Source organism: Hemicordylus capensis, chromosome 14, assembly GCF_027244095.1.
Source record: "Hemicordylus capensis ecotype Gifberg chromosome 14, rHemCap1.1.pri, whole genome shotgun sequence".
NCBI classification, from domain to species: Eukaryota; Metazoa; Chordata; class Lepidosauria; order Squamata; family Cordylidae; genus Hemicordylus; species Hemicordylus capensis.
The window spans coordinates 19,055,907-19,077,055 of NC_069670.1; the positions used below are offsets into that span (position 1 = coordinate 19,055,907).

Below are 21,149 nucleotides of genomic sequence, written 5' to 3' on the forward strand. Positions count from 1 at the left end.
GACTAAAGGCACATCTAGTGTAGCATCCTCTTTCTAATAGTGGCTAATCCCTGTTTCTTGCAAGGCCTGGGCCCTGTCCAGTCTAGCTGCTCAACAGCAGCAAAATGCCTCCATTCAGTCGCATCCGAAATGTAAACAGTCGCATCTGAAAGTTGCATCCGAAATGTAAACAGCAGGGGGAGCAGTCTCGTAGAAACGAACAATCTGAAAAAACAGCAACTTCCTGACGCCGGATATACGATATCTTAGCTCTATATCACAGTGATTAGATTCAAAACAAGGCATCAGCAATGTGAACGGCCCCCTGCTGTCCGAGTAGGGGCTGCGGTGTCACGACACAGGAAGTGTGGAAGCACACTTCCGAAATCCGACGTAACCCTATTGCAGGTTCTGATTTGGAAAGCGCCCCTGGAGGGAAGTCACAAGCAAGGCCTGGAAAACAATACTCACCCCTTATTTGTCTCCAGCATCTCCTTCACAGAGCTACACTGCCTCTGAATATGGAGGTTTCATTTGGCAAGTCATACACCTGGGATTTTTTCACATGGGGCTTTAAGGGTTAAGTCCGCATCTCCACTGGCATGGAGGGGGGATGTTCACATATCAGCCAGATTTACCCCAATGTCCCTGCGAGTTATCAGGGAGCAGTTCACAATTCGGGTTTTTCACTGTGCATTAGAGTGTAGCCTGATTTATATCCGGGGTAAAACAAATCCACTATTTGCGTTGGTTTTTTGGGACAACTTCGAGTTGGCAGTAAAGCCTCCCCGTGAAGCCTGCTGTGTGTAAAAATCCCTTCACTCTTAATCCCAACATATATGAGAGCAGGCGGTGATTACAGAAAAACCAGTGTAGAAATTCAAAGAGAATCAAGTGGTAAATGTTTTCCTGGATCATGGGAAACCATTTAGCTCAGTGGCAAAGCACATGCAGAAGGTTCCCAGGCAAAGGGCTCTGTCAGTCCCCTACTAACTGGGCAAAGAGGCACCTTTTTACAGTGGTGATTCTCTTGTATTTAGCAGGGGGAGAGCAACGGGCCCTATCCACCCCCAGCACAGCATCCCTCCAGTGGCTGCTGCTGGTGTGTCTTTCTTATGCTTCTTTTAAAGATTGTGAGCCCTTTTGGGGACAGGAAGCCATTTTATTTATTTATTTATATCTTTGTAAATGTTTTGGGGACTTTTGTTGAAATGGTATATAAATATTCCTTGTATTCATAAATATTTGTCGTATTCTTGGCAGCATCTCCAGGTAGGGCTAGGAGAAACTCTTGCCTGAAACCTTGGAGAGCTGCTGCCAGTCTGTGTAGACAATACTAAGCTAGATGGACCAGTGGTCTGACTCAGTATATAGCAGCTTCCCATGTTCCTGTGTTTGATGGTGCTAGAAGTCATTACATTTATTTTCAGAGAGGAGAGCTGGTCTTGTGGCAGCAAGCATGACTTGTCCCTTTACCTAAGCAGGGTCTGCCCTGGTTGCATATGAATGGGAGACTAGAAGTGTGAGCATTGTAAGATCTTCCCCTTAGGGAATGCAGCCACTCTGGGAAGAGCAGAAGGTTTCAAGTTCCCTCCCTGGCTTCTCCAAGATCGGGCTGAGAGAGACTCCTGCCTGCAACCTTGGAGAAGTCGCTGCCAGACTGTGAAGACAATGCTGAGCTAGATAGACCAATGGTCTGACTCAGTATATGGCAGCTTCCTATGTTCCTATGTTGCATATGGTTATTCTCACAACAACCCTGTGAGGTAGGCTGGTGAGAGAGAAGTGACTGGCCCAGAGCCACCCAGTGAGTTTCTCGGCCGAAAGAGGATTTGAACTCGGGTCTCCCTGTTCTTAGTCCGACACTTTTGCTGTCTGTTGAAACAGTTGCTCTGATAGCAAAGTGAAACCATTCTGCACATGCTCAGAGGCACACTGGAGCATTTCTTCCTACGACCCCGGCTGCCTTGATAGAGAGCCTCGCTTCATTAACAAAGGAGCTGGGCTTCAAACAGCCTAATTAGTCAGGTAATCTTTGGTCTACCTGTAAGCAAAGCCACTGGCCTCCCGTCACAACCCAGCAATGAGTCGCTTGCAATTAATTTCCACTGACAGCTCCAATTAGCGGAGCTGCTAGGAGATCAATTGTGGAGCCGGGGCTCCTGATTAGAGCCTCCTCCCCCCGCCGTTCCCCTGCCAGCCCCCAAGTCATATCAGCAGATAAGCTAGGTAGTTACAGAATTTCAATTTGGGGAAGGAGGCAAAAATCTCTCCTTGCACGGTTCCACCAAAGGGGTGGCTTTGATTCTCACCATGCCTCAGATCTTGCATGAATTAAATATCATTCCAATGTCTAATGGTGCCAGCGAGAGGCTACTCACATGTTAACGAACACAAGGACAGTTGGGAAGGCAAGGAAATTAGGATGTTTTTAATGAGGTGGAAAACTGGGCCTTTGGCAAGGGGGGAAAGATGTTTTTTCCTACCAAAAACAAACATGCAGATGTCAGGCTGGGCACAGAAAAGATCTGTTTGCTTTTTCATCTGTTGAGTTTGTTGTTCTTTTCAGTTAAACCATATGCATGGTTTGTTGCTTAAAGAAATATAAAGAATTTACACTGAAAACAGAGATCAGTGTCCATCTATCTGTTTAGAAGGATCGCCTGGTACTGTCCCCATGCTGAGACTGTATCGCTTCAGAATGCAGATGAGGAATCACATTAAAAACACACACACACACACACACACACACACACACCCCACAAAATCCTTCCTGTAAAAAAGGCAAAAATGTCAGGGGAAAGAGGCTAACCTAGTTTCCTGGTTTCCTATAGGCAGAGAGATTTGACACTCTCGATGTTTATGCGGGGACACAGCAAGTCACCAGACCTCATGGTGATGTTTTTGAAAATATGTCGCTAGTGAGCCCGTTCCAGCGTGATGATTTCTTTCATTGAATCCTTTATGGAGGCAAAATATTATGTCTGGACAGAAAATCCACATGGCCTTCCAGGAAAGATGTATCCCAAGAGATTCCTGCCAGCTGCAACTCACTGATCACTCAATTAAAATCCACTTTGATTCTCAGTCTCTGCCTAATATTTACTCATGGGCAATTTCTCTGCAAAATAATTCCAAAAGCATTTCTGTGGAGAGGCACGTAAAACTGTCTGTAAGGTAGGCCGTTTTAGGTGAAGTGAAATGGAAAACAAGTAGATGATTATTAAATGTCACAGACAAGCGCATTTTGAAAAAGAAGCAGGCAGAGAAAGGTGGGAGACCAGCTGGAAGGAAAGACATTCAGCAAAATTTCACCTTATATTAATTGTTGCTGCCATCAAAGTTTCTTGTGGCGAGAGAATTTAATTCCAATTTTAATGAAGTACCCATTTTTACTGCTTAAAAATACAGATGAAATGTTCAAATCGGGACAGGACACCAGGAAGTATACACCAGGAATGTCATTGGCTCTGAAGCCTCAGTGCCTATGGGCAATCAGCAGCAATTCCACCAATTCCCACCAGCATCTCAATCCTATTTGCATGCTTAGCAATCAAGGGGCAAAGGTTGCCATGCTTAAGGCCTGGAAGCAAAGAGTCAAGAATGAATGTGGATATACAGAGAGGTGAGCCACCTTAAGTGGAGCAGCAGGGAAATGCTTGACTAACAAGCAGAAGGTTGGCGGTTCGAATCCCCGCTGGTACTATATCAGGCAGCAGGGATATAGCGAGATGCTAAAAGACATCATCTCATACTGCGCGGGAGGAGGCAATGGTAAACCCCTCCTGTATTCTACCAAAGAAAACCACAGGGCTCTGTGGGCTCCAGGAGTCTAAATTGACTTGACAGCACACTTTACTTTATACAGAGGTGAGAACAAAAGCATCTGCCTACCCAACCCAGATTATAGTCCATTCTTATGTGGCCTCACTTCCGTATTCATTGCCACCAGTTTGCTAATCCTCATTAAAGGTAAAAGTAAAGTGTGCCGTCAAGTCGATTTCAACTCCTGGTGGCCACAGAGCCCTGTGGTTTTCTTTGGTAGAATACAGGAGGGGTTTACCATGGCCTCTTCCCACACCGTGTGAGATGATGCCTTTCAGCATCTCGCTATATCGCTGCAGCCCAACAGAGATGTTTCCCATAGTCTGGGAAACATACCAGCGGGGATTTGAACCAGCAACCTTCTGCTTGTTAGTCAAGCATTTCCCCGCTGCTCCACTTACTCATGGAATTTTGCTGCAAGGTATATGAATGGATGGATGAATAAATTAATCTTAATTTCAATCACCGGCTAGAAGCAGGCTGCAAGCTATAGAATCTCTATTTTAAAAAAAACAAAAAAACACCTGTAAACCGCCCAGAGAACTTACGTTTTGGGCGGTATATAAATGTATTAAATAATAATAAAATAATAAATCCTTTTTTAAACATGGAGGCGAACTGGTCTTGTGGTAGCAAGCAGGAGCAGGGTCTGCCCTGGTTTTATATGAATGGGAGACTAGGAGTGTGAGCACTGCAAGATATTCCCCATAGGGGATGGAGCCGCTCTGGGAAGAGCATCTAGGTTCCAAGTTCCCTCCCTGGCAGCATCTCCAGGATAGAGAATTCTGCCTGCAGCCTTGGAGAAGCTGCTGCCAGTATGTGTAGACAATACTGAGCTAGATGGGCCAAGGGTCTCTCAGTATATGGCAGCTTCCAATGTTCCTAACCTTCTCAGTCTAGTTTTGAACTAGCATCTTTTAACTTGTTTTGGTTCTGAAGACAGTATCATTAACCCTTCTTTTAGGGTAAAGCCAGACAGTATTATAAGAGTGGCAGAGACGGCTTCACCACTACAATACGGTATATAACAAACCACCAGTTCTGCATGTTTCCAGCTTGTGAGGCAGGGGAGAAATCAGTCTGCAGCCAGCACCTATTGGCTGTTGCCTGTAATGTCACTAACCCACGGTCCTGCCCCAATCCACAGATCAGTTCTTTCAGGGGTGGGGGTACTATTAGGATAGATACATAAACCAGTGGTCTGTGTGTCTCTTTTTAAATATATATTTTTATTTTATATTTAAATGTCCCTACACAACCCAAAACAGAAGGTGCAAAATTCTGGATTGTGTACATAAACTGGAGAGTGCAGTTCCATCCAACCTGCAACAAAATTACAGAATAACTGCAGCAGAGAAACCAATCCTAGCCACTGCCCACGCAAAGCAAAACCACACAAGGCTTTACCTCACGATTCTCTCTTCTCTTGTGACTGCAGCCCCACAAGAAACTCACCTGAAAGACATGGTGAACCACACGGCCATCATCATCAAGGTCACCCGGCGATACTCAGGAGCGAAACACTGGTGAAAATTGTGCCAGACCTATAAAAGGTAAGAAAACGCCAAGTTATTTCACAATCTCCCAGGAAGGGAAAGAGAGATGGGGGGAAGCATGGATTTGTGAAGTTTCGCTCTAATGGGTGTTACCTATCTTAACTCATTGGCTGTCTGCAAATCCCTAACGTATGTACGCCGATATGAGGTCACGGGATGCTTGCAAACATTGCAGCTTCTCAGGGTTAAAGTGTAAGCAACAGAATGTTGCCAAACAGTGCAGGAAGCGAAAAGCTCGTGGGCCCCACCAAACTTCCATTCAGGAAGCCCCATTGCAGATCCCATCTCGCTCCTCCACACCTCACGACTGACCTGCTGCGAAAGGTTCAGGCAGCGGACCATCCAGCGCCGATACCAGGTCCCCGTGTCCGACTGGATCTCGACCAGCTCGTCCTCCTGTTTGATCGTCTTGATGTGGGTCACCTGCATGGATGACAAAACATTGGCGAGGGCAGAGGAGGAGGTCCCATCCCCTCTGTGTGACACACGCAGTATCTTTAACAGGTGGGTTGCTGAGGGCCCAAACAGCAACTGAACTCACAAGAACGTGAGAACGGAAAACAGGTCTCTTGACGCAAATATACCTGCACAGAAACCTTCCAACACGCAACGTGACAGATTCCCCCCCACCCCATCTTTCTTTCCTCACTCCCCGCTCCATCTCGGAAGCAGAGGCCACGTCCGGCCACCCGGCATGGCGGCCACACCACCCGGGACAGTGGATTGGGGGGGGGCCCAGGGGGTGTGGAGGCCCTGGACTTCGGCCTGGAGTGCCTGGGGAAGGATCTTACCGAGAAGACCCGCTCGGGATGTCCCTTGGCCCTCATATTGGTGTCGTGGACTTGTTTCAACACCATCCAGGCCTCGTCGTGCTTCCCGTTCTGCAGGGGAAAGGTAGAGACTGCGATGTAAGGAGTGGAGAGCTGGTCTTGTGGTCGCAAGCAGGACTTGTCCCCATAGCTAAGCAGGGTGTGCCCTGGTTGCATCTGAATGGGAGACTTGATGTGTGAGCACTGGAAGATCTTCCCCTCAGGGGATGGAGCCGCTCTGGGAAGAGCAGAAGGTCCCAAGTTCCCTCCCTGGCAGCATCTCCAAGATCGGGCTGAGGGAGAGATTCCTGCCTCCAACCTTGGAGGAGCCGCTGCCAGTCTGTGCAGACAATACTGAGCTAGATAGACCAATGGTCTGACTCAGTATATGGCAGTTTCCTATGTTCCTGTGTTCCTAATCAGAAGCCGCCTTCTGGGGCCCTCTCCCTGCAGAACCCCCATTTCGCCGCAGCCCCCGTCCCCCCAAGCCTCCCCCGTCCCCTCCCCACCGCGCCGCTTGGTCCCCTTCACCTCCAAGAAGAAGCGCGGGCTCTCCGGCTGGGTGGTGAGGGCGCCGATGGCGAAGACGGAAGGGAAGGCGCAGACCAGGACGAAGACCCGCCAACTGTGGAACTGGTACGCCGAGCCCATTTGGAAGCTCCACCCTGTGGGGGCCGACGGGTGGGAGGGGGGAGGAAAAAGTCCAGGAGAGAAAACGGGGGCCCAGTGGCATCAGTTCTGGGCAGTATAAAAAGATGCTCAATAAAGAAATAAAATGAAATGAATGAATAAACCAGGTGCCCCGAGTGCGGCTTCTGCATATCCCGTGGTCAGTCTGTACAGGTTCAGAGACTTCTGTGCAACGTTCGGCTCCCTGAGACTCTAAGAATCCGATTTTTTTCCATCCCCTAAAGTTGTGGAAATAGTGTGAACCATCCCAAGCAGGGAGGAAGAGGCAGAGGCGGATGATCAGGGATCAGGAGGGACGACGACGAATATTTCTATACTGCTTTTCAACAAACGTTCCTAAAGCGGTTTATTTATTATTATTTATTATTATTATTATTTATTCAAATTTCCATACCGCCCTTCCAAAAATGGCTCAGGGCGGTTTACACAGAGAAATAACAACAACAAAAATAAGATATAAACATAGATAGACATAAATCAATTTACACAGATATAAATAAATTTTAAAAATGGCTCCCTGTCCCCAAAGGGCTCACAATCACCTTCACAAAGAAGGTGACGTCGTCTTCAGGCTGTCTCCTTGCCGACCCGACAATGAACAGCAAACATGTGCAATTGTATGCAGATATATGCAAATCAGTATGCAAATATATGCAGATCAGCTGCCTGCACCTAATTTGCAGTGGTGGCAGAATTTGGGTGGGATTTTGGAAGCAAGCAGGGCAAGGTACCTGGCCTTCCCCCTCTGCCACCCCCGACCCCCCTATTCCCACCACCATCAACACCCAACTCTTTACCGTAATGGGGGATGATTGCCCATGCCATGGCAGATGCATAGATCCCTCCAATCATCCAGAACATGCAGAGCCAGCTGAGATGCTCGCCCCGCTTCTCCTGGGCCAGGAACTCAGAGTAGTAGGAGAAAACAATGGGGATGGAGCCCCCAATGCTGGAAGGGAGGAGGAAGCGGGAGGGAGAGAGAGAGAACTAGAATGAAGGATGACAAACAGACATCAAAATCACATGATAGGCTCCTTGTGGGACTGTACCACCTCAAGTTGCAAGTGGTAAGAGAATCCTTGTGAGACTGCACCTCTTTCAGGCCACAGGTAAGGAAGGAGAGTCCTTGTGGGACTGTACCACCTCAGTGGTGAGAGAGTCCTTGTAGGGCTGTACCACCTTCATGCTGCAGGTGAGGAAGGAGAGTCCTTGTGGGACTGTACCACCTCAAGCTGCAAGTGGCGAGAGAGTCCTTGTGGGGTTGTTCCACCTTCATGCTGCAGGTGAGGAAGGAGAATCCTTGTGGGACTGTACCACCTCAAGTTGCAGGTGGCGAGAGAGTTCATGTGGGGCTGTACCACCTACATGCTACAGGTGAGGAAGGAGCGTCCTTGTGGGGCTGTACCACCTCAAGCTGCAGGTGGCGAGAGAGTCCTTGTGGGACTGTACCACCTCAAGTTGCAGGTGGGGAAGAATTCTTGTGGGTCTGTACCACAGGTTGCAAGGTAGTGGCCACATTTCTGAATGCTTCCCCACATTAAAACCAAAACCAAAAAACCCTCCTTGCACATAGAAAATTAGTACATCAGGAACAGGAATAGGCCAGCAACAAAGCCGCTTGATCTGTCTCTCTTGATCCTAATATGTGAACATGGGAGATATCGATGTGTTTTGAACACTAGCAGCTGCCTTCACACGTCTCCCCACCTCAAGCGGCTCTTCCTGGGCTGGGCCCCTCAGTACTGAACTCTTCTCATCCTCTATATTCCTCTAGGCTTGCACACTGTTCAGCTCCCCAAGATTATCCACCTCCCGTTTTAAAACCAAGCCTCCCCAGGCAAGTTCCTAGCCCTCATGAGGTCAGAGAAAACAAAGCGCCTGGCAGTGCGTGGCAGGGATGTCCCAGAGGCTCAGATGGGGCAGAATCCAGCCCGAGAACGCTTTGGTCCTTACCCCACGCCGGAGAGTAGCCGGCAGAAGAGGAAAGTGCCGTATCCCTGCACAAAGGACGAGAAGAAGGCGAAGACGCTGTTGACGGAGAGCGACATCAAGAGGCACTGCCTGCGCCCAAGCCGGTCTGCCAGGCCACCCCACAGGAAGGCTCCGACCATCATTCCCAGGTAGACAATGAGGCCTGCAGGGGCAAAGAGAGAGCAGATGGCTTAAGAACTCTCCTCCCCTCAGCCACTGGGGGGCGATCTCTGCCCGCCATTTTTGGTAAGCTTTATACACTCCGGCCTCACAAAGACCCTCTCCCCCCACCACCAAATACTATTTAAAACAAACAAACAAACAAATACCAAATCCATCAGCTCTAACGAAGTGCTTAATGTAACATACACTCTGGCCCTTTAAAAGGACGTTCAGCAAATGGAAGAGAGGCCCATCAGTGGCTATTATGCGCTGAGGGCTGAATGGAGCCTCCATATTCAGAGGCAGTCTACCGCAGAATAGCAGGAGATGGAAACATAAAACTGGGGAGGGCTGGTGGCCCTATCCACCCTCAGCACAGTACCTCCAGTGACTGTTGCTGGTGTCTATCTTATGTTTCTTTTTAGACTGTGAGCCCTTTAGGGTCAGGGATCCATCTTATTTATTTGTTATTTCTCTGTGTAAACCGCCCTGAGCCATTTTTGGAAGGGCGGTATAGAAATCGAATGAATGAAATGAATGTTCTACTTGTAGAAATCCCGCTAGGGCATCTGATGAACTGACTGTCCCCTGTTGGAAACAGAAAACTCAGCTAGATGTACCAACTAGGGTCTGATCTAGCAGGACTGCTCTTAATATTCATCCTTGTTTTCTGATGGGGATAGTTCCTCCCCCTTACCATCAGCAAACCCACATCTGAAAGGAAAGATTAGGCACATCTCCCCATAGAAATTAAACTTAAGCAAGTGCCGACAGACAGACAAATTTTGCTCACCCAATTAAGAGTTGTTATTCCTCCTTCTTTCTAGTCCGGTAGCTCAGGAAAGGGGGATAACGCTATACCAAGACTCCACAACTCTGACTTTCCAGCTCCTACTGTTGGACTCCAACTCCCAACACCCCCAGACACAGTGTCCAATAGTCGAGGATGATGGGAGTTGTAGTCTAACAATAGATGGGCATGATGGGAGTTGTAGTCTAACAATAGTCAGGCATGATGGGAGTTGTAGTCTAACAATAGTCAGGCATGATGGGAGTTGTAGTCTAACAATAGTCAGGCATGATGGGAGTTGTAATCAGCCCTGCACTAGGGGAACAGATAAATGAGAGCAACACACAAAGTCCAAAGGCAAAATTCCCCAGGCATTTTCTAAATTAAGATTAAAAGGGCATGCTTCGCATTCATCCTTAAGGCCCCCCAAAAGGGTTTGGGTTGGCGTGTGAAAGTCAGACTTGCTTGCTCTCTGATGAGTATGCCCGGTGTGCTTCTGGGAGAGTCACTGCTGTAAATGTGGCTCCCAGATGGAAGGAGGCTAGCTCCGAACAGTGACTCATTCAGAGAAACAACAGCCAGGTAAATCTGCATTGTACCTGCACTGGGAACAATCATCCAATGGACCCACTGTAACCCAGGCAGAAATCCATCCTCATCGGAGGCTGAGTGGAAGGAGGTAAGCGCTAATCAGGAACTCATACAGAGACCCAACAGGCGGGGAATCTGCTTCATCTCTGCTTTGGGCACAACTGCAGGATCCAATCACACTCGGCGCAGAAGAATTAGCCAGAACTGGAGGCAGATCGGGAAAGATCAGGACTCACTCAGGCCGGAGCAGTACTCAGACAGAGCTGCAACGGGCATCCTCCTCTCTGGCCAACCGTCTAGCCTTTCACCCACTCCGACGACTCCTTCGTGCGGCCTGCTAGGGTGGCCTGGCTCAGCGCTCAGGGCCTTCCAGGGCCAACCGCTACCCCCGCACTTATCCCCTCGGACATCATACACGTCCGCAGCTTCTCTGGTTCCGGAAGGTGACGCGAAGGGCCCAGGGGACGGGTGACTCAGCTCGTGGGTGGCGGCGGCAGCCAGGCCGTGCCGCAGCGTCGTGCTGGCTCTGGGCAGGCCAAGAGGGGAGGGGGAGTGAAGTGATCGCCGTCGCATTCGGCCCTGGCGTGGGCGGTTAATCCCTCGGCTTGAGCCGGGCACCCTGCAGGAGCTGAGTAGCTCCTCTTAGCGGGCTTTTCGCCTCTCGCTCTGCCGCCGCCTAATCCCGGATTAAGCCGCCAAATATCGGGCCAATTATACCGCCCGGCAGCTGCAGTCGCATTCCGGAGAGGAATCACACACTCTTTCCACCCGCACTGGCACGACGGAAGGGTTTTGGTGCAGAGGCCTCATCTGCCAGCCGAAGGGGAGGATGGCTCGCTTCCGCCTTTGCACCACGGCGCAGAGGGCCGTGTGGCCATCCAGGACTGCACTGCGGCACTCGGACACGGCACCAAGCCGCTCCCGGAAGCTCGGCCTTCGCTAACCCCGGGGATTTCCAACCCACAAACATGGCAGGGTTCATAAGAACGGAAGAACAGCCCTGCTGGATCCGGCCCGAGGCCTATCTAGGAGAGGAAGTTCTCCTCTTGTGGTCGCAAGCAGGACTTGTCCCCTTAGCTAAGCAGGGTCCGCCCTGGTTGCATATGAAAGGGAGACTAGAAGTGCGAGCACTTTAGGATATTCCCCTAAGGGGATGGAGCCAGGAAGAGCATCTAGGAAGAGCATCTAGGTTCCGTTCCTTCCCTGGCAGCATCTCCAAGATCAGGCTGAGAGAGATTCCTGCCTGCACCCTTGGAGAAGCCGCTGCCAGTCTGTGAAGACAATGCTGAGCTAGATAGACCAATGGTCTGACTCAGTATAGGGCAGCTTCCTATTTCCCTACGTTCCAGCCTCCTGTTTCACACAGTGGCCCGCCAGATGCCTTTGAGAAGCCCACAGGCAAGAGGGGAGGGCAGGACTCTTCTCCTGCTGTTGCTCCCCTGCAACTGGTATCGAGAGGCCTCACGTTTCCCTCTGACGCAGAGATGATGCCCAGATCGTGCCCGCACTGCTTGAGTTCTCCTCGTCTACACACTGCACGTCAGTAACCGGAATTCCATGCGGCGGCTGGGGCGCGAGCACACCCAGCAGAGACGGCTTTTCTGCAGCTTCTCGGCACACCGTGTTTCACGGAAACTAGTTCCCACATTCCCCTGGGAGGGCGTCGAGAGCAGAGTAACTGTGTGCATGAACCAGCCTCGGGTGACGTGTGAGAGTGTGTCTCATGTGTGTCTCAAACTTGCCTCCTGGGTCCCCAGTGCTCTGTTTCCACCACAAGTCAGGCCGACTGGGCTTCAAGGGTGCCCCGTAGGCTGCGGTACACGATTTAGTCCGGGGCCAACCCTGACTCACCGGACCCTCTAAAGACTCGACCTCCAAGCTTGTGCTTCAGAATGAGCAGCTAATGCAAGGACCCAGCCTCTGCTCCTGCTTTCTTAGAGCTTGACCCCTGTCCAGCTTTGGCATATGTGCTCATCTCCAATTCTGGACAAACGCTGTGCCGTCGAGTCGGTGTCGACTCGTGGCAACCACAGAGCCCTGTGGTTGTCTTTGGTAGAATACAGGAGGGGTTGACCATTGCCATCTCCCACACAGTATGAAGTGATGCCTTTCAGCATCTTCCTAGATCGCCTCTGCCCAAGATAGGTGTCTGGGAAACATACCAGCGGGGATTCGAACCGGCAACCTCTTGCTCCCTAGGCAAGTTACTTCCCCACTGCGCCATTAGGTAGCGCTCGATTCTTGACTGCTGCTCCTAGATTTGCTGTTGCCTATAGAAACATGAGCCACCTAATGGCGCAGCGGGGAAATGACTTGACTAGCAAGCCAGAGGTTGCCAGTTCGAATCCTCGCTGGTATGTTTCCCAGACTAAGGGAAACACCAATATCAGGCCGCCGTGATATAGGAAGATGCTGAAAGGCGTCATCTCATACTGCGCGGGAGGAGGCAATGGTCAACCCCTCCTGTATTCTACCAAAGACAAGCACAGGGCTCTGTGGGCACCAGGAGTCAACACCGACTCGAGGGCACGCCTTATAGGAGCATAGGAAGTTGCCATATACTGAGTCAGACCCTCAGTTCATCTAGCTCAGCATTGTCTACCCAGACTGGCAGCGACTTCTCCAAGGTTGCCTGGCATCTCCCTTCCAGATGTCAGGGAGGGAACTTGGAGACTTTTGATGTTCCCAGAGCGGCCCCATCCTCTGAGGGGAATATCTTGCAGTGCTCACACATGTGGTCTCCCATCTATATACAAACCAGGGTGGACCCTGCTTAGCAAAGGGGGCCTTTCATGCTTGCTACCACAAGGCCAGCTCTTGGACCATACACCTGCTTCCGGTCAGCCACACCTTTGGCCAGCCACACTCTTCTTCCTCGGTCCCAGAAGCCAACTGCTTGGAGCCTGACCCTTTCTGAGACCTGAGTTGCTCTCAGTCAAATATACAGAGCTGGAGAAGGACCATCACTTGGTGACAGTGCATTTGCTGTACCCACAGAAGACCCCTACATTCAATCCCTGGCAGCATCTGCAGGTAGGAGTAGAAAGACCCCTGTGAAAAACTTTGGGGAGCTGCTGCCAGTCAGTGTAGACAATCCTGAGTTTGATGGACCAAGGGTCTGACTCTGTCAGGCAGCACCTATGCATTTCCCCCCAGAAGACGCCTGAAGCAGCAGCAACACAATTATTCTCTCTCCCTTTCCAGGAGCGTTTGAGGCTACACTGAGAGTGACAGAAATCCTACCTGTGGTCTCTGATTTGGGATGGGTGCATGCATACCCGGGTGTGAATCAGCTCCTGTTAGAGGAAAGAGCCATCATCTATGAAATGTGGGCCACAGTCTGTTTCGTGGGTCTGGCTACGGACAGTCCCAGGCTCTTCTGGGATCGGGCAACATGACAGAGTCCAGCGGGAGAAGTGGGTAGCAGAAGAGGAACCCTCAAACCCCAACCAATATCCAAGGGGCCAGAGACTGGACGGAGAGGATTTTGAGTGGGAAGCGGGGAGGGGAAGGGAGAACACTACGGCAGAAAACGGGAGCAGAGCCGGAAGGCAGAGAGCATCCACAGCGCAGAGAGCGAGCTATTTTTATCTGGCCCTCCATATAGAGATGAACTGCAGTCACAGGACCAATGCGTCTGAGTGATGCAAGGTGACGGGCTGGTTTGCAAGAGAAAGGAGGCAGCCGTTGGTTTGACCGGGCAGATTGGGGGCCTGGGAGGGGCGGGGGGGCGATATTTGGGAGCCATGACCTCAGCAGATTGGGAATGCTGGCTCACGGGGAGCTCTGCGCCCAGCAAACATTCGCCTCGGCCCCTCCGAAGCAAAAGCGTCATCAAGCTCCTGAGGAGTCGGCCACGGGCAGTCTGAGCCCCCCTCTTCCATGACCCAAACCGCGCTCGTCAGATATGTGGCTGAGCTTTGGCTGCTCCAGTTGGACTCTCACCTGCTCCACGCAGGGCTCTCCCCAGGGATTTGGGCACCCTAGGCCAAGTTCGGTTGGGGAGCCCCCCCACCCGCCGCCAGCTGAGAAGTGTGGAGCCCTCCCTGGCTGTCACTAGAGCCTGAATTTGCAAGCAGTGATTGCCAATTCAGAAGTGCAGAAAGCGCCAAGAAGTACTGGGGAGTCACAGCAGGAGAGAGGGCAGGCCCTCAACTCCTGCCTGTGGCTTCCAGCAGCATCTGGTGGGCCACTGTGCGAAACAGGATGCTGGACTAGATGGGCGTGATCCAGCAGGGCTGTTCTTATGTTCTTATGTACTGGCGCTCCGTCCCTGCGTATTCCCCCTCCACTACACCCCTGTTCACAAGACCAAAGAGCCAGCCCACACAGATAACCACTCTGTTTATAAGCTGGTCGTGGACTGTCGCCAATTGGATTTGCTAGCTGGGCAAAGAGGCGCCTGGTTAAAGTGGCGATTCTCTTGTATTTAGCAGCGGGAGAGCAACTGGCCCTATCCAGCCCCAGCACAGTATCCCTCTAGTGGCTGTTGCTGGTGTCTCTCTTAGGTTTCTTTTTTCAGTTTGTGAGCCCTTTGCGGACAGGGAGCCATTTATGTATTTAAATCTATGTAAACTGCTTTGGGAACTTGGTTGAAAAGCGGTATATAAATATCCATCGCCATGTTCGTAGTTGATTTGACCACCGAATGAGTAGCCTGGTTTGAAGACACAGTGGGAGAGAGTTCCCCGGTCTAGTATGGGGGCAAAACTCTAACATTTTGGAGATGAAAAGAGGCTGCTGTTAAATTAGAAATCTGATCCGGGACCGTTTCTTTTTGGAAAGGGATGCTGAGGCAGGCAATTCATCTCCAAGAGAGGGAGCGCAGCTTAGGAGACTATCTGTTGATTGGAGACTGCAGTGCAGTCAGCAAAGAAGGCTGCGTCTTTTGGGGTCACTTTGGGGAGCAGCCGGGGGCAGGATTGCATCTTACATTTTCACACCACTGTACAAGCAGACCTTCAGGGGTGCAATACAAGAGGGAGAGAAGGAAGGATTGGCAGTGCTATGTCCTGGCATGGTTTAAGCACCCCACAAGAACTGGCGCCTTAGGCAAGCGCCTCAGTCTGCCGAGTGGACGGGCCGGTCCTGTGCTGTGATAGACCAGCTGTGTGGGGTGTCCAATAGATCTCAGACTCCAAAAGGAGAGGAAAGATCCCGGAAAGATAAACACTTTGCTCCCTCCACCAAGGAAAGATCAAGAGGTAATGGGTGTAAGTTACAGGGACAGAGAGGCAGTCTGAGGCCAGGCATCATCAAGAACCCTGTTTGAATCGCAAGAGCAGGTCAGCAACAGAGCAAGCTGTCTAGGGAGCACGTGAGATCTCTTCCCCAGCAGGGTTTGTCAGGAGACTGTTGGAGAGGCTTTAGAGACCCCAAGTCCTTCCGCAGGACGAGGAGCAGACGGCCTTCTGGGACGAAAACTGTGGCGGCCCCCGCAGTCCTGACGTTGCCCTGTGCACATGCAGAATCCAACCCTGGAAATGTCCCTCTGTTTGACAAGTTTCTAGTCCTCCAGATAGGTGGGACGCTATGGGACGCGTGCTCTCAAAGCAGGGCTGAGATGGACGTCAAGTGCGGGTGATCGGGGGCGAGGAGGAAGTTCAGTTCCTCGTTTGCACCCCTTCCCCAAGAAGGAGAATATAGATGGTGCTTCATTTGCATGATTTTTAAGAAGTAGTGGAACGCAGGCCTTCTTGGCACAAAATCTGGTCTATCACAGCACCTTCTGTGTCACAACATTCGGGCTCCAAGGGTGGGGAAAGATACCCACACATTCCATCCCCCCTTGGAGTCCAATGCTGTATTGAGCAGTGGCGGAGGAAGCCAGTCAGTGGCCGGTGTTCCTCCTGCCGCGGCGGCGCCCCACCCACCCACCCCCGCCACGCCCCATGCCTCTGACGCTGCTGCTGGTCTGGCTGGTATTTGCTCTCATTTGTGAGTGGAGCCCCTCCCCTGCCCCTGCCTCTGACATCAGGCGCAGGGGGTGTGGCTAAGGTGCCAGGTGCGGCCCCTTATTGGCGGCGGCCCGGGTTCTTTGAACCCGTTCGCTCAATGGTGGCTCCGCCCCTGGTATTGAGGACCAATGCGGAAGCAGATCTGGGAGGCAGGAATGCGAGATGGCTTAGGTGGCTTTAAAGGGGGCTTAGACAAATCCATGGAGGTCAGGTTTGTCAATGGCTGCGGGTCCGAGGGCTCCAGACTATGGGAAACACCTCTATCGGGCAGCAGCGATATAGGAAGGTGCTGAAAGGCATCCTCTCATACTGCGGGGGAGGAGGCCATGGCAAACCCCTCCTGGATTCTACCAAAGACAACCACCGGACTCTGTGGGTGCCAGGAGTCGACACCGACTCGACGACACACTTTACTTTTACCCCAAGACCAGCTCTCCCATCACCACTGCCTCAGTATATCGCTGCTGCCCGATATAGGTGTTTCCCATAGTCTGGAAAACACATCAGCGGGGATTCGAACCAGCAACCTCTGGCTTGCTAGGCAAGTCATTTCCCTGTAGCCTTGCTTAATGCTGTGCTGTGGATGACCAGAAGTGGTCTCCCTTCCCTGCCCTCACCAAAAAGCATAGGAACCTAGGAAGCTGCCATATACTGAGTCAGACCATTGGTCCATCTCTCTCTGTACTGTCTACACAGACTGGCAGCAGCTAGGTTGCAGGCAGGAGTCTCTCTCAGCCCTATCTTGGAGATGCTGCCAGGGAGGGAACTTGGAACCGTCTGCTCTTCCCAGAGCGGCTCCATCCCCTGAGGGAAAGATCATACAGTGCTCACACTTCTAGTCTCTCATTCAAATGCAACCAGGGTAGACCCTGCTTAGCTAAGGGGACCCGTCCTGCTCGCTTCCACCAGACCAGCTCACCTCAGTGGAACATTCCACTGACTCCACATCTCTGGGATGAGTCATTGCTTACTTGCTTGCTTGGCTTCTCTCTCCGGGCCCTTCCCTGAGCCCTCCTGATTAGAACTGACAGGTTGCACAGTTGTTCCTGAAAAGGGGAGCGAGGGGGGGGGGCAGAGATGTGTGCGCCTGTCGCAGCCCCAATCAGCTGGGTGGAGAATCCTTCCTCGAAAAGATCTTGGCCAAACATCTCCCCAAAGAGTAATTTGCCTGATTGCAACCACAGCTCTGAAACGAAGCCAGGCTTGGCCGCTGATTAGATGGCCGGGGAGAAGCCCACGAGGAAGGCTGCGTGGGGGAGAACGGAGCCAGGGGATGGGAACAACGCAGCGTCTGCCTTATACCAAGTTGGCTATAGATCCATCAAGCACAGTGCTGTCTGCACTGACTGGCAGCAGCTCTCCAAGGTTTCAGGCAGGAGTCTTTCCCAGCCCTACCGGGAGATGCTGCCAGGGATTGAACCGGGGACCTTCTGCAAGGCTCTTAGGAACATAGGAAGCTGCTGTAGACCAAGTCAGATCCGTAGGGAGGAGGGCCGGTCTTGCGCTAGCAAGCAGGGGCTGTTCCATTTGCTAAGCAGGGTCTGCCCTGGTTTGCATTGGAATGGGATACATGTGTGAGCACTGGAAGAGATTCCCCTTAGAGGGTGGAGCCGCTCTGGGATGAGTATCTGAATGCTTGCATGCAGATCGTTCCAAGTTCCCTCCCTGGCAGCATCTCCAAGATCGGGCTAAGAGAGACTCCTGACTGCAGCCTTGGAGAAGCCGCTGCCAGTCTGTGCAGACAATACTGAGCGAGAGGGACCAAGGGTCTGACTCAGTATATGGCAGCTGCCTATGTTCCTATGTCCATCTTCCACAGTATTGTCTGCACTGATTGGAGCTCCATCTTCAAAAAAATTTCTCCCCTCACCACAAACACACTAGGCAGGAGGCTGCTGTCTACTGAGTCAGAACACTGGTGTATCCAGCTCAGTATTGTCTACACTGACTGGCAGCAGTTCTCCAGGATTTCCGAGCGGGGCCCTTCCCAGCCCTACCTGGAGATGTTGCCAGAATTTGAACCTGGGACCTTCTGCATGCCAGGAAAGTGCTCTACCACCAGGCAACAGCCCCATAACCACGCCTTTTCCTTCCCCTACACCTTTTATCCTCACAACCACCCTATGGGGTAGGTCAGGCTGAGAGACAACAGGTGGCCCGAGCTCACCACTCCAGGGGCCAAGTAAGGATTTGATCCCTGATTTCCCTGATTGGCCTCCTAACCACCAATGAAATCCACAGAAAAGGGGGCTCAAAGCCCATCACATCCAGCGGTCATTAAAAGCCCCCTAGCCCGTGCAGACACCCTCAAGAGGGACCCAAAGAGGTTCATCTCCCAATGCTTCCCAAATGTGCTACGGTGCAAATAAAAATAAAAACCCACTTGTCTGCTTAGGCAAGACAAACTGGCCGTGACTAACCAGGACTGGAAATGTCAGCACGGTGGGTGGCAGCTGCAAAAAAAAAAAAAAAGGCAAACCCTGTGCTAGGCATCCTTGTGAAAGGGATCGAAAGTAAAACTGCCCAGATCAGAATGCTCTTCTGCAAATCTAAGGTGTGGCCACATTTACTGTGTCTGTAGAGCTGGGAAAGGTGCCGAAAAGGGCAGCCAAAGTGATCAGAGGACTGGAGCACCTCCCTTGCCAGGGCTGGTCCGGCGGTGGTGTGAGCATGAATATTTCCCTTTGCGAAGCAGGGTCTGCCCTGGTTTGCATTTGGATGGGCGACTAAAAGTGAGCACTGTCTGCTGCAAGGTATTCCCCTTAGGGGATGGTCGCTCAGTGGGAAAGCATCTGCTTTGCATGCAGAAGGACCCGGGTTCAGGCCCTGGCAGCGTCTCCAGGGAGGGCTGGGAGAGACTCCTGCCTGAAACCTTAGAGAGCTGCTGCCAGTCGGTGCAGACAATGCTGCACTAGATGGAACAGTGTTCTGACTCAACAGGAGGCAGCTTCCAATATTAGGAGTTCCCAACTTGTGGTAATCCAGATGCTGCTGAACTACAACTCCCATCATCCCCAACTAAAATTTATTTTGGCTGGGGATTCTGGGAGTTGTAGTTCAGCAACATCTGGGGTACCACAGGCTGGGAACTCCTTTCCTATATAATGTTTGGGGCTTTGGAGTTTGGGAGGGGAAGCAACTAGGGAGAGGCATGATATAGTTGCATAAAACCATCCATTGGTGTGAAAAAAGCGAGAGGTTTGTCCTTTCTTGCAACACTAAAACCCAAGGTCACCCAGTGAAGCAGATTAGTGAAAGATTCAGGATAGTCAAAAAGAAGGATTTCTTCACACAGTTAGTCTATGGAACTCACTCCCACAAGCTGTGGTGACAGCTTTGTTTTAAAAAAAAAAAACCCAATCCAACAAATCCATATTGCAGAATAGGCCCGTCAGTTATTTCCAGGCACGACCGCTGAATGGAACCTCTGTGTTCAGAGGCAGTATACCTGTGAATGCCATTCACAAGGGAAGGACGACTGGGGAAAGCCCTTTGTGCCCTGCACGCGGGCTTCCCAGAGATGCAAGCTAGCTGCTGCAGACTGAATCCTGGACTAGATGGTGGACCTTGGGGTCTGATTCCGTTCTCTTTGGCTTGCATCTGCCGGCCGAAAGCCCTGCTGTAGATATCAACATCGGACTTTCAGAGAGAGAATGTCACTAAGGGAAGGGAAGAAGGGGTGGCTCACCCCTAAGGTGCAGGACACAGAGTCTTGCTGGTCAGATCAAAACACCCACCCAATCCCCGCTTCCTGCCTTGCTCACGGTGGTGCAGCTCCTCGTCCAGTCCAGCTTCCTACTCGGATCCCTCCTCTCCCTCCTCATTATGATGAGCACACCACAGGCCTGCCTCCAGCCATGCGACCCAAGGGAGTCCAAGGAGAGCAGAGCCCCAAGGGGGAAGCAGCAGGTCAGCCGAAAAGGCTCAGGGGAGAAGGAGGGGGATAGGCGGCCGGGCGTTCAGAGAGCAGACCGCCAGCACCGCAGAGGGATGCTCATGCACAGGTGGTGGGAAGCAGTCGAGGCTGAGAAACAGGATGCTTCAGAACCTGCCTTCTCCCGGAGGAGCCCGCCGGAGCAGAGAGCCTGTCAGCAGAGCTGACAGCAGCTGGTGACGCAGGAGGAGAGCTGGCCTGGTGGTGGCAAGCAGGACTTGTCCCCTTAGCTAAGCAGGGTCTGCCCTGGTTGCATATGAAAGGGAGACTAGAAGTGTGAGCACCGTAAGTTCTTCACCTGAAGAGATGGAGCTGCTCTGGGAAGAGCATTTAGGCTCCAAGTTCCCTCTCTAGCAGCATCTCCAAGATAGGGCTGAGAGAGATTCTTGACTGCAACCTTGGAGAAGCTGCTGCCAGTCTGTGAAGACAATACTGAGCTAGATAGACCAAGGGTCTGACTCAGTATATTTATGGATTTGATTTGATTTGATTTATTTTACATTTTGATCCCGCTCTTCCTCCAAGGAGCCCTCCAAGGAGCCATGGTTATGTGTACCCTCATGGTTATGTGTACCCTCACAACAACCTTGTGAGGCTGAGAGATAAATAGCTTCTCACCAGCATGATCTGTCTTCAACTTGGCCTTGAAGGTCTCTCCGTGGAGCACAGACCATCTCCTAACTAGGGGTGGGAAACCAATGCTGATGACCGGACCATCGGAAATACGGAGAAAGCGGCTTCCCTCTCCCCGCCCTCGAGTCTCATCTCAGCCAGAGAGATTCCCAGCATCTTCTGCTCCCCTCCAGTGAAGACCCAGGGCCATCTCCAGACAAGGGCATTCCAAGTTCAGCAGAAGTGCGGGGAGGGACACAAGAGGAGGTCACA

The 21,149-nt window shown here is 51.5% G+C and overlaps 2 protein-coding genes across 5 annotated transcripts in view; one reads left to right on the forward strand and one right to left on the reverse strand.

The window, feature by feature from the left end:
* The window catches only part of LOC128337152 (heat shock 70 kDa protein II-like), a 179,017-nt gene extending 173,659 nt beyond the window's left edge, over positions 1 to 5,358 (forward strand). The window contains exon 4 of one of the 2 annotated variants that reach the window (XR_008312196.1): positions 5,243 to 5,358. The gene's annotated coding sequence lies outside the window, so the exon portion shown is untranslated. The remainder of the gene's footprint in view (positions 1 to 5,242) is intronic. The other variant, XR_008312194.1, reaches the window with a different exon arrangement.
* Positions 1 to 21,149, reverse strand: part of SV2A (synaptic vesicle glycoprotein 2A) — a 55,553-nt gene that overhangs the window by 13,692 nt on the left and 20,712 nt on the right. For all 3 annotated transcript variants that reach the window (XM_053277812.1, XM_053277813.1, XM_053277814.1), the window contains exons 3-8: positions 8,813 to 8,993; positions 7,657 to 7,808; positions 6,701 to 6,834; positions 6,152 to 6,241; positions 5,673 to 5,783; positions 5,260 to 5,348 (exon numbers count right to left, since the gene is read on the reverse strand). In XM_053277812.1, the coding sequence (XP_053133787.1) occupies positions 5,260 to 5,348; positions 5,673 to 5,783; positions 6,152 to 6,241; positions 6,701 to 6,834; positions 7,657 to 7,808; positions 8,813 to 8,993 (757 nt within the window). The remainder of the gene's footprint in view (positions 1 to 5,259; positions 5,349 to 5,672; positions 5,784 to 6,151; positions 6,242 to 6,700; positions 6,835 to 7,656; positions 7,809 to 8,812; positions 8,994 to 21,149) is intronic.